Source organism: Periophthalmus magnuspinnatus, chromosome 19, assembly GCF_009829125.3.
Source record: "Periophthalmus magnuspinnatus isolate fPerMag1 chromosome 19, fPerMag1.2.pri, whole genome shotgun sequence".
Lineage (NCBI taxonomy): Eukaryota > Metazoa > Chordata > Actinopteri > Gobiiformes > Gobiidae > Periophthalmus > Periophthalmus magnuspinnatus.
Genome location: NC_047144.1, coordinates 5,962,530 through 5,976,085, shown reverse-complemented (window position 1 = coordinate 5,976,085; position 13,556 = coordinate 5,962,530). Strand labels below are relative to the sequence as shown.

Here is a 13,556-nt window from a genome sequence, read left to right as displayed (position 1 = left end):
GATAACATTAATTTAATTAAATGTCCAACCTTACAAATGCAACAAAAAAACAATGTTTTCTAATTGAATCAGTTGATACTTTGCATGGGCACAATAATAGTTATACAGCCCTCTTCTGGATTTTTGAAAAAGTTTCACAATCGAACATATGTTGATGTTGAAAGGGTGCCTTTCTAAGTTATCAAGGTTATCGATCTGGAAGCAAAGCTTGAATATATGCTGAGAAGGTTTTACTGTATACTGGAATCTATTTTTGTTTTCCATACTATTTTTAAGGTCTTGTCTGGCACTGACAAAATGGCATATATTTAACTCTAAAATAATTGATATATGTTTATTAATTTGTTTATGAATGCAGTCACTCATAAGTAACATTTTTGTATCTTGTCCAAATGTGTAAAAAAGAAACATCTAATAATATTTTTGTTAAATTTACAATTTTGACATGAAACTATAAAACTCTTTAATTTATATAAAATCATTGTTTTTGTATCGGTTTCCCTTTGTAACAGATGATCAAAGAAAATGTCTCCGTAACTGTGAAAATGTGGTCATTATCTGTAATTGCTTTTTTTTCTTTATAATTATGAGACATTGGGTACTTCATATGGTTTCCAATACTACACAACAGTTTTTTACTGTTCTCCAAAGAAAGTACTGTGCCAGTTCAATACAACAGGAAGTGACAAGACACTAACGGTCTTTATGTTGTCCTCAAGCAGCTGGGTGCCATGTGTCTGCCTGGTGGAGGTGCCATGTGTGCAGCTTTGACAGTTGTGACAACACTTGAATCTGGGAGCAGGTGTCAGTGCCAAGTGCTGACTTCGACATAAGCCAATACAGTCCTGCCACTTTGCTTCACAGTGAGGTACTCTTTGTAAAATATCTCCCCCTTACCATTCCAACTTTGTCCGTCTCAGTATTTAGCATTTAGTATTCAGCACATGCCGTAACTATTTAGTGTATATTCTATTTTGTCATATGTCAGCTGTTAGCCCACCTCTCACATGACCGTGTCCTCTTTGGTGCAGTCCTTAAAGCACCTGTCCTGTGTCACTCACATACACAGGTCCAACACAAGCTTTTGTATGCCATTGTCTATTACTAATGATGACACAGCCTTTTCAACTCAATAGAACCTTTTAATGGGGATGTGAGCTCTATTTGGGAGAAAAACAAGCAGTCAACAGCAGTTTTTGGAAAAAAAAAAAAATACAGTCACAACACTGTTATTTAGCAAGGTAATTATGTAGAAAGTGTTCTTGCACATGATGTTAAAACCTGAAAAGCCTGAAAATTCTTGTGTTGGGGAAACCTGATAGTCATTGTCATTCTGTTCCAGACTTCCAGTTTCTTCTGAGCACCCCACTCAAATTCATGGATAATAAATAACTTAAATTAATTCACAATCTTAAATGTATGATATTATATTCACAAAATTTAAGTCAAATTCCTGCTTTTCTTTTGATAGTTCTCAAATTGCTAAAAATAAGAGTTGGCTCCATCATTAAGTTGGGAATATATTACTAGTTTATATCAAATAATATGTAATAAATTCTTTGTATGTATGTGTGATGTAGATGTTTTTCATCTACATCTGTCCCTCTTAGATTCAACCTCTTTTGTGATTGAGCTGTTATCACTAGAGGGCAGTAGCATACAAAAAGTCACAACAGTATATTAGTACAATGTTTTTAGAATACTATTATTTCCATCACTTCTTTAATGCTGTATCTTGACTCTTTGTACAATGGAATTTTAATCTGAGGTCTATATATGAATGTATATTTATAGTTTTGTCAATCTAACCTAATCTAAGTTGATTGGTGTTGACAATAGATCATTCTCTCATAAAATCTTAGCAAATCATACAAACTACTTTGAAGTCTGGAGATGGCTTATTGATGTGGAGCTGTAATGACAATCATCTTTTCCAAATGGGAATGTGCAAGAAGCCGAATTGTGTTTGTAGCTCATAGCTGAATACAAATGTGGCATGTCTTTCCTTATTGTAAACATGCACTGTGTTTACCCCTTTCCTCTATCCTTCCAGTGTGCAATGTGTTTCCTCTATCTCACTTATGCTTCAGTTCTCCTTCTGTTTTGGGTTCCCACGAGATGTTCTAAGTGGAGCAGTTTGGGTGAAAACTGTGTCATTCACTGACCCGTTTCATTTTCTTGCTGTTTTTATCACGCTGGTGATTCCCTCTATTGTCACCAGGCCTGGATGATATTGACAAAAAAGAATATCTCGATTCTGGGGAACCATTATCTTAGATGATGATATTCAGAAAACATTACGGCAAATTATCAGAGTGGGTTGTTTTTTATTCAAGTATGTCACAAAGTGAGTGGAATTAACCACAGACAGGAAATATCACTTTATAGCTTTTTAAAACAATCTTACATTTCAATTTATTTATATTGTATAAATATTGTATATGTATTGTATATATATTGTATTTATTGCATGTACCATTTTCCTTCTGCTCTTTAACTGTGCGGTGCAATACTGGAATTTTCCCACTGTGGGACTAATAAAGGCATATCTTATCTTATCTTATATGTATTTTTTCTGTCTTTTGCAATATTTGGTAACTGATACTTCTAATTAGGGCCAGGCAAAGTCACTAAGTCAATGTGTCTACACTGTTCCTTTCTTGGGATACTTTTTATTATTATTATTATTATTATTTTAAGTATTTGTATAATAACAACATCAAGATAACAAAACAAGATTCCCCCTCCCCCCACAAAAGAAATATAATTAAGTAAAATCAAATTCTTGGGCTACTTTTACAGGTTAGGTACATTTTAGATTCCCATAGAAAACTGTCCTTTGTGCATAATTCTGCCCATCTTTCGATGCCACTGGTCAGCCTGTCAGGAGAAGTGGGCGTTCACAGTGCAGCACTTAGGGAGCCTTCCTTGAGCTAGGTTCATGGTCAAGATCATGGTACCTAGCCAATGGTAAATAGCTAAAAGCGAGATCCAAAGCACTCCAAATGTAAAAGTCTTTATTTTAACGCCAATGTGTTACAACTTTGAAGCAAAGCTTTATCTACTGTGCCTGCGTTTTAGGTTGTTTGGGTAAGAAAAAAAACACATATCCAAAAAACATGCAGACTCCACACAAAAAGACCCAGCCCAGAAATTGTGCCCAGGACTTTCTTGCAATTAGGCTGCAATAAAATGGACAAGCTTGCTCTGGCTTTGATCCATTTGACTAGCTGTCACACTTGAAAATGTCAACTTAGTATTGTATTTTGTGGCTTAGAAAATGGTTGCATTTCATAGATTTAGCCTCATATTTAAATGCATTGTACTCTGTAAACAGAAGTGAAATATTATTATACAGAAGATGTGTTTTGATGCAGTTTATATTTATCTTTGAGAAGAATATTTTAGCAAACTGAATACATCAGCGTATTTACATGCAAATGTTGGATTTTTTTTTGTATGAATTTTCTTTTCAGTATGGATAGTGTTAGAAACTGCCTTACAGCTCTGACTATTGTGGTTTGTGATTTGAATTAGGACTAAGTTTGACATTGGCTTTATCGACACATCGTCTTTACTGACAGTAACTCAGCAGTCTCTTGTGCACTCCCCATATGTAGCTTCCTATGGCCCTTGAGGTCATTAAACCAGAGTGCAGAGCGAGGCACTAATTCCTGTCTCTCTGACAAACCTTATTTCCTGCTTCCACACAGAGATCTGCCTCAGAACTGACTTTGTCCTCATTGGTCTTGTTAAACACTGTTGCTCCAGTCTGTGAAGACATTTGCTGCACCCATTGTTCGGAGCAGAAGGTTTTCATCCAGCTCAAGGCCATTCATTCAGGTGCAATCTAGGTGGGAGAGACACTCCATGACACTAGGCTTATCTCGCTGTCTGTCACCTGTAGCGTGCCATCTTGGTAATGCAGACAATAATACTGGAACATTGGCTAGGACTATGGAAGCTTATACAATACTGAACCATGTTGTTGTCTGAAGTTCTGATGTACTGCAAATCCCACTCAAACCCAAGTTGTGTTTGTTCTCTAGTCTAGTGGTCTGGGCTGCAGCACAAATGCCTGACTCTGTGCCGGCCTCAGCGTTGTTCGATTTCAATCAGCAATTTGCGATTTGTTTTTCCCCACTCTTCACCCCTATTTCACACTTGAATATACCTGAGTCTACAAGTGTTAAAGGAACAAAAGAGAAAGTTAAATAAAATAATTTCATTTAAGATAAATCTTTTACTAGACACTTTATTGTTAGGGAGTAGATTATAACTATAGGGTTTTTGAGTTCACAGCACTTGTCTTTCATTGTTTGCTTCAAATCCTTTGAGGTTTCCACAGCAACAGTGCCATCCACTTTCATTTGGACTGTTCTTTCAATGTCGTCCACGTATTCCTATTTCCAAATCTCCAGCAGTGACCTTCTAATTAGATCTGTCTTTTACATGCTCACATCCACACACATTATCAGAGGCAGATTAATTCTCAGCATTGATTAGTCGTCTTCAACTCAACAGAGCCACGTTAGAAGTGCTATTCTTTCTATAGACTCGAATGGTCATTATCAAGCTTTTGTTGAAACAAGACAGTGTCAGTTGGCCATGATGGAGGTGCCCAGAGTCTGGGAGCCATGCCATGCTCAAGGTGGCCGGGGCTCAATCCATTAGGACAATTACAGCAGTTACCCTTGGCTTCATACACTCAAACTGAACCAATAAAAGGATAAAGACACATTGCAGGGACAAGTGAGTCCGGAGATTTGTGAAAACAGTCACTCTTGGGAAGGTTTATGCTTTCATTTGTCTGTATGAAACTGATAGTGCAAACATCTGGTGCTTGAAGTGATGTAGTTTGTCATTGGAACAGTGTTGCAAAACAAAACTGTGTACATTGACGTTGTAACTATCACTGTATGAGTTTAAGGCAGGCCAATCAATCCAAGAAATGACACTGCTGCATTTTATGATTGTTCTACTGTGAATTTACACCATGCTCTGAGAAGGTAGTGACCCCACCTTGTCAGCATGGTGTAAAAAATGTGGCAGGCATATGCCCCAAGCAAATTTGCGCCTTATTCCCGGAAATATGCTTAAATTGAAACTCATTGCCCAGTACAGCTTGTCCACCTTGTTTTTTTTGTAATTCTGATATGGTGACCTTGGTGTTCTGCTCAGTGCATGCCAGTTTCTCTATTAAGCGTCAGATTTACATAAAAGATCCTTTGTTCTTGCATTACCACTAATGAACTATTGCGTATTCTCCCCTTGTTATTTTGCCACACTGGTGATTGTGCCTAATTCAGTCTTATACATGTGGGCTGAAGGTTTCACTGTGCAGCAGTGCATACAGTCTGCCAGTTCTTTTAATTATCACACTGATGTCAAGGTTTAAACACCCTCTGTTTTCGGGAAGTAATTGTTTGTATTGTGCAGCAGAGGTTGCTATTAAAATCAATTGTGGTAAAATTGGAAGCTTTGTGAATTAACAGTATCTTTTGTTTACTGTACGTGTCTGTAGCAGGCCAGACAAGCGTGTCGGTGTGGGCTGGTGCCAGTAGTAAACCCAAAGCCGCAGTGGAGCCCATCCCCTCGCTCCCGCCGCGAGACCCCCAAACACTCGTAGTGAGGAGAGGAGCCGCAGCACTTGGCCACTCCCATCCACGCGCCACGATTGGTCACATGAAGCCACCTCCCTCCCCCTTTTGCCTCATTGGTATGCGAGCAGTGCGGCGCGGCGGGAGGAGAGCGAGAGAGAGTGAGGTTGCAGTCAGTGCAATGGGCTAGAGGAGGGAAGAGGAGGAGGAGAGTGAATGAGAGCTGCTGGATCGGCTTTGCCTGGCTGCGTGCATGTCCATCCGTTGTCAGCAGAAAACGCTTGGGTGATACAATCCTTGCCTCTTGGTATATTTTTATTTTTCATACATCTTTCTGAGGAATAACCACGGAGCAATGCTTTCTCTATCATCTGCAAACGGGGCTGCAGTTTAGGCACCGACAGCTGCTACCTCAGCCGAACCCCCCTCCCCATCCTCAGCACCTTGTCCCATCCCGTGGCGCGCCTCCCTATGCCCTTGTCCTCCGCGACTCCTCTCACCTCCCTGGCCAGTATATGGATAGAAGCTCCCTGTTTCAGCTCATACAAGAGCAGGTAAGCGGCATGTTGTTGGAGGCACGCGCGTAAATGGAACCAGACCCATAGCATGCAGCGGTGGAGGTTTCTATGGTTACAGGGCTCTGTGTGGCCACCTCACTGTCTACATCCAAGAATTGAGAGGTACCTGAATGCTGCTGGCGGTATTGGATAGCTGATAGCCGCGGAGATATGAGCGACGAGGAGATAAATGTGAGTAGAGATGTATTAGACCCAGGTCAAAGCATGGAGCTCGATATGAGGGGGGTATTCTTGTCATGGTTCTGGAGAGAGAAAGGGGCGTGAGTGTCTAGATAGCTCCTGTGTCTAGATGTTTTCATTCTACCATTTTTTTTTTTCATTTAATACATTTTATGTCATCAGCTCTTGCAAAGGTATCAATTAAAAATATGTTTTTACTTAATCAGAACAAGTACAGTTGCAGTGTGCAGAAGTTCTTTCCCTTCTGTTTCTTAGACATTTTTTTTTTTTTTTTTTTTTTTTTTGGAGTTAGTCAAATGCACATTTTACATTTAGCTTTGGTCAACCATTTCTATATTTACCAAACCATAATACTGATACATACCACTGTTCATGTGTTTGTTTGGCTTGAGGTTCCCTGCCCACTCGTTTTCCTGTGTTGTCAAGGCTGTCTGAATACCCTGTCTATTTTGGATTATTTTTTTGTAGCTTTGGGGCAGACTGACAGATGCAGAGGGCCATCATTTAGCTCAAGAGAGGTAAATCGATGGTTTGGGGGCCACGAGGTGCATTGATAAACTGACTAAGTAGCCCTAAGGGGACAGTTTTATGAATGTTGTGTTTATATAACAAGAGAAAGATGCCCATGTGGTTTCACTGTGGAGAGAAGATTCTCTGTGGTTACACCATTGAGTCACTATTGAATCTTCACTACAGTGTGAGACTATCTCCTGCCCAGACACTTTTGTGTGTGTTTCAAAGCAGCTGACTCATATATGTCAATGCCTTTTTTATTCAGATAGAAAATGAAGCCAGTGTCTAGCACTGTGGATGGTTGCATGTTACATTGATCCATGAGTTTACTCAGTGTCTTTATATTGGCAATTTTTAGAGCCACATTTGAGCACTATGCAGACCTATTAGGCTCAAGTCTGGACCAACTCACTCACCACCAGCTGACAGGGTGCTTTTTTCTCTTTTGGGACTCCGTGCAGAGGCCTTTGATCTGAAAGGCCTTTCTCTAATTAAACTAGAATGGAATGAAATCAGTATTGTCAATTTGCTGTAAATAGTTTGACCTTTCTTCTTTGTTGTGTTTTATCTTTTTCCACACTATGTCCATGCAAAAAGTCAGCTTCATGACCCAAAGGTCAGAGGTTCATTTACCTAAACAACCATGGGCTATAAAACATAAAATAGCAAATTTACTTTATCCCAGAAGTGTAAAGCCTGGCTGCTCTACAGAACATACCAGTGACAACTGCATGTTATAACAGTGGCCTCATATAACTGTGGCACTTGTGATAAAGCCACTTGATGGTCAACAGCTTCTACTTCTGACATTTGCCTCTTATCGGTCTTAAAAATATCTCTACAAGGACTCTCTCTTTCTCTCTCTAACATATGTGAGGCTTACAATATGGAGAAATTAACTTGTTTTGTAAATTTCAGTGCAATGCTCTTGAGGTATGTTCATCATTTTATACATGTACATTTAGTTACGATATAATATCCACAGTCTTGGACTGTGTTAGAATGTAACACATAAAGTAGAAATGAATTGGACATTTTGGTGGACACTATCCAGTCTTCAGGACAGCAGAGCCAGTTCAAGGGTTTTATCTGATGCCATGCAAATACGGCGTGCCCTGTAAATGCCACTGGGGTCCTTGATCAGAGCCTGTTGTGGCTCTGCTCTGTGAGGACCAGAGGAGACTGGAGTGTTGGCAGAGGGCCACTGCTCTGTGTCAGGGGGACAGGGCTTGGGTACACACATCAGACGCAGTATTTTATCTGCTTCATTTTAGATTGTTCAGAACCAGAACCAACCCTCTCTCTATTAATACTAGCAATAATATTTTGGACAGAAGGTTCTATATTACTGGTTTGTTGTTTTGTGCTCAGAAATAAATAGTGAGTCCTGTCTGAATTGGCCAGTAATAATTGCGTTTTCTGATCATTTTGCATTTATAAATGGTCACATTGCATAGCCCAACACTTTGTTGGACAAATATGACAAAGTGTCTTTTAACCCATGGTTGTTCATCTTGAGGCCCCTGGACTGCACAGATAAGTCAGCTCACGGCAGGGCTCTGTTACAATTTCCACAGTGACAGTAATTGAGGTCCTGCGGGTTAACAGGGAGATCCTTCCCCTCCTACGTGCTCCTGGGACAGAAAATGTAGTTACTCCTTTAACTTAACACCTCCACCTTCAATCCATAACCACAAATTGTCTTCGCTCCCCTTGTGTTTAACCCATTATGACCTTTTCCTTATCTCATTGGCTGCTTTTCATCTATCTGAATGCTATTTTTCCCCTCACAAGACCCTGTATCCATCCTTCCTTCATCACCCCCTCTCCTGCTTTATTGCCTTTTCTTTGCCTTTTGTCGGGGACAAAGAAAAGAAGGTTGAACACAGGAAGAGATGACACAAGGGTGACTGGTTTCCATGGCAATATGCAGCTTGTCAGGGTGTTGTCTTTGCAGGTGTTCAATAACCATTTTTCCTTTGCACTATTTGCTCCTCTGTCTATCAGTCTGGATAAAAACAGACCTCCATGCCAACACTTGTTCATATCACTGTACCTTGTCTCGAGGAGAAATGACCCTAATTGGCTACAAGAACATCCCCCGGCCACATAGATCTTCCTCATGAGGGCGGGGAGTGCTATGTGACAGTTTCACATCAACACTAAATGCATGCTCAGGCCTACAGAGTGCGTCTGTATGTCTGGTTATGCGTTGCAGCTGTATGCGTTGCGAGTGCTGACATATGGAAGTTGACAGTAATCAGAAGTCCCTCTTGCGGCTCTGTGTTCCCTCCGTCAGCCCGGGCCGAGCTAGGAGCACATTACAATCTGATATATTTTCCCTCTGTGGCAAGTGACTATGGAGCCCTGGAGTTATTGAACAAGCTGGTCGGCACATGGTAGTTTAGGCTTGCACAAAAAACAGACAGACAGTAGCCGGGTATTTTATTCACTCAGTGTCTTTTTGCAGCGTGCCTTTCCTCCTCTTCCTCCTCTTCCTCCCCTCCACAGTGCGCCTAATTCCACCATTTTTCATCTTTCATTTTCCCAGCCCCCTGCCTTGGCTACGCTCTCTTCCTCCTCATCCGTTCTCTCTCCTCGCCTCATCTTGGTACCCCACACATCACAAGCTACAGTGCAATTTCGTCTCAGCGGGCCTCAAGGGAAGAAAATGGGTCATAACAACAGCCCATGCAACATACAGTTTAAACAGAATATCCAAAAATAGATGTGTAAATGTTTGCCTTTCTCTATTCTTAATTTATTTACTAGTGTCTTGGGTGATGGACAGAGGTCAGCAGTAGAAAATCAAATATTGTTCTATAACACAACAATAATTGCCCTTGTAAATTTTGCTCATAAAACAATCCTAATTGTCTGTTTTCCTTTGAGAGCCACTGAGAAAAATTATATCTTAGCTTGGCTATCATTAAAAGTACATCATTTGTTTTATCTGCTGCTTAGCACTCTCTCAGGGGAAGCATATGCACATTTTAAGAGCCTAAACAAGCAGATTATATGACATTAAAAGATCTTAAAGGTCTTAAAAAGATGTCAAACAAGATTGTACACATAATATGTATTTTATTTTTCAATTATGAAAATTAGCATGTAACTAATTGTATAAAAACATACAACTCTACTCTGCAACATTAAGGTCATAGTGTTGAATCTAGATTCAGACCAGGTAGATATTTTTATTAGTGTTGGGAAGAATACTTTAAGAATTGAAACAGCATTTAATTACAGAATACTCAATACATGCATTAGCATTTCTTTAATATTAGAAAATTAATTATATTCTGAATGCCACCAAATGAAACAGTAACTGCTCTGGAATGAGCGCTGTCATGATACTAAAATTTCAAACTCAATTTTGATACTAAAGAATAGACTGGATAGTCAATACTGATTTTGATTTTAAAAGCTCTGTTTTTAGACAATATTTCAATTTTCAACACAAAATAATAGTATTTGCTTATTATACCATGTGGTCTTACACTAGCTCTGATAAAACTCACGATGAAACTCTTCAAACTGAAATTTTATGCAACTATATGATTTGTTTATTTTTTTTCTTAAATCACCATCTAGTGTTGATACTAGTTTTAGTATTGATTAGTATCTGATTTTTGTCAACCCCAGCTGGAATACAGTTACTCAAAATGCATATTCTGAATACTTATCATGGGTGCATGTATTTAACTACTTCACGACACTGCTCTTTATCCACAGCTTTTGTACTTTACATTCAAAGCCCAAACAAACTCTTGTAAATACCTTAGAATCTTTTGTTTGATGTCAAAGTGCAAGAGGACCAAACATACTGAAATTTCGTTTTGATTCATATCTCTCTCAAAAATTTAACTTTCCCCAAATGAATTATAACCATTCAGTATGGAGTAACAATGGAAATGATCTAAATGTAACTGTATGAGCTGTACAACATGATACGTTGCTATTTTCAAGTTGAAAGTGTTGAGCCCCCTGTAGTTTGCACTGACATGGAGCAGCAACAGTGAAAGAGACCCTACTCTCTCCGATGCTGAAAGGTCTTTGCTAAAGCAGGGCTAACTCCTAAGTAAGTCGCCCTTTAGACCCGACGATCACTGCACGTTCACAACATGGACAGCGATGATCGAGCTCCACTGACTCCACAATGATGCAACCTCTGAAAGCTCACACGAGGCAAGAGGAATATTGGTTTCGTATCTGAAGAAGTCTTTTGCGGCCGTGCAAATATTTAGGAAATGCCAAGGTCTCTTCCCCAAGTGCTCCTTTGTGTAGTGACTGTTTGTCCTTGGGCTCTTTCTGCCAACACATGTATTTAGGAGAGTTGGCATGAGATGTTAACGCAGTGTTTGTTGAAAATAAATAGAATTACATGTAAGAAAAGTTGTGTGAGGAAATTCAAGTAATTAAGTTCTAGAGCAGAAAAATATACATCATCTATATTGTAAACCTATACCTGAGCAGATATTTTTAGTGCTATTTCTAAATTCAGACCACTGGCATTTTTTGGACACTCCCACTTAAATAAATTACAAGGAGCAGTGAAGGCATGGTCACATTTGCAGCCATAAAAAAGCACTGGGTCTCTGTGATGAAGTGGTGATTATCGAAGAACACACACTGTTAGTGGGAATCAGTCCAAACGGCAGCCAAAGGAAGCATCCACTCAGAAAGACAGAAAAGTCAAGCTTGTTTAAAGCTGGAGGAAAGTGCAGGTCAGTGCATATTAGAATGACATCGCTGTCTGTCTTCTGTGCAGCTCCAGCAACAAGCGCCTGCTGTTTCCTCTGGCAGTCCTGCTTTAATGAGGTTCAATGGGGCTTTTCTTCAGGCTGGTCTAATTCTTTCAAAGGCGTCAGACAGACAGCGCAGCTTAATTAATACCTCTGTAACTGTCGTGAGCTCAAGCTTTCAGCACATAACTTTTTTTTATTTGAGTCGATTTTCCCTTTCAAACATGCCCCATCTTGCCCCTATTTCTGACTTTACTCTTACTTTATACTGTCTTTGTTTGGTAGTGTTGCTGTAAACATGTATTTGGTTGTTTTAAAATTATTTGTTTGTCCAACTGTGCAATTTGGTTGTTTTAATAGTTTAATGTGGTTGTCTTTCAGCTGGACCCAGAGAACACCGGATTCATCCCAGTGGAGAACTTCACCAGCCTGGTGGAGCACCATGAGCTGCAGCTGGACCCGTCCAAGCTGGACATGCTGTTAGCACTGGTCCAGAGCAATGAAGAGGGGCAGGTGTGCTACCAGGAGCTCATCGAGCTGGTAAGTGGACAGTACATTTGTTGATAGTTCTCTTAATGCTCAGGACACACGCCACCATTTTCTGCCCTGCACACGAGCAGACATAGACAGACTAGATTTTAGAAAGGTTACTGAATTGATTCAAACTCAGACAGCAACCATTCCAGTGGCGAAAATTGACTCAACAATTCAGGTTAATCTTTTTGCAAAAGAGAGACCAATCCTTCCCTTTAATGTGTCAGTAAACATGATGTACTATGGCAACCTAACAAAGCATTTGGATGGTATACACACATTCCTGGTTTTCATGGTTTGAGCAAGAAGATGAAAATCTCTGTTGGCAATACTGTATCCCTTTACCTTGGTCAGCTCTGATAAAACTTCCCTCTGTGAAGCAGAGCCAGTAGTTAATGATGTGCAGAAGCAGGATTTCTCTCACGGTGAGAATATTGTGTATCACTGAATGCGTGTTATCCTAACCACCACAGCAGATGGCTTCTCTAAAGCTGCTTTGCATGTGAGGTCCGTCTTTTCCTACGATATCTCCTAATTTTATTCATTCCCAGCTGTTTTTCATCGAAGAGTGTTCACAATAGCTCTCCTATTAGATATTCACATCAGGCAGATATCGCTTTGAGCCTGTGGAGGAGCACCTGCCTCAATCCCTGGCACCTTAGGGCTCTAAGCATTATAATTAATTCAGCACAGTAATTTCTGACATATTTTGCTTTCTTTGAGTCAGTTTAGTCTGTCTCTGCATTTCCCTCCTATTTATTTCTCATTTCCAACATCCATTCCCTCTGGGGGCTCTGGTTTGTAAGGAAGCCTGGTGTTTGAAGCTCAGTCCTATGCCTTGCTTTTCCCTGCTGGACTGCACCTCTATTTCCTGTAGTCAGCTTTGAGCCTCCGACTGTTAAACATTTGTTGGCTTTAAAAAAAATTCCAGACTTAAGACAACAGCGAAGACACCGTTAAATTTGCCCACCAGCCAAATGCAAATGGCCTTCGATTAGCCCAGCATCGCTAGTAGCAGGCAGTAATCTGAGGTAATTTGAGAACGCCCAGCCTCACACGGATATCGACCTGTGGCTCCGATTCAAAGAGTTGTCTGATACACACATGTAAGTGAATACATTTGCATTTATAGCCCCCATTTGATGCATTGTGTTATTAATGAATGCAGCCACCTACTTTCCTCCTGCCTGTCTCGCTGGTTCCCTGTGCAGGCAGACGCTCATTCATACACATGAGGGCTGTCAGGGCACATTTGCTGACTAATTCTGTGGACGGGCCAATGCTGATGATGTGAACTTGGATTCGCGTTTCCGAAACATGTGGTTTGAAATCTCGGCAGGTTCACTCCTCGGAGACGCCGTGGGGAGAAGCGTCACATGACATTTTCAACCAGGTCGTTTCCACAG

General features: G+C 40.2%; 1 protein-coding gene across 2 annotated transcripts in view; it reads left to right on the top strand.

Annotated features, from left to right (window-relative positions):
• The first annotated feature begins 5,783 nt into the window (after positions 1-5,783).
• rhbdl1 (rhomboid, veinlet-like 1 (Drosophila)) overlaps positions 5,784-13,556 on the top strand; it is a 36,920-nt gene continuing 29,147 nt past the window's right edge. Inside the window, exons 1-2 of one of the 2 annotated variants that reach the window (XM_033984841.2) lie at positions 5,784-6,154; positions 11,998-12,156. In XM_033984841.2, coding sequence (XP_033840732.1) covers positions 6,116-6,154; positions 11,998-12,156 — 198 coding nt within the window. In that variant the 5' untranslated portion in view covers positions 5,784-6,115. Of the gene's footprint in view, positions 6,350-11,997; positions 12,157-13,556 lie in introns of both variants that reach the window. The other variant, XM_033984842.2, reaches the window with a different exon arrangement.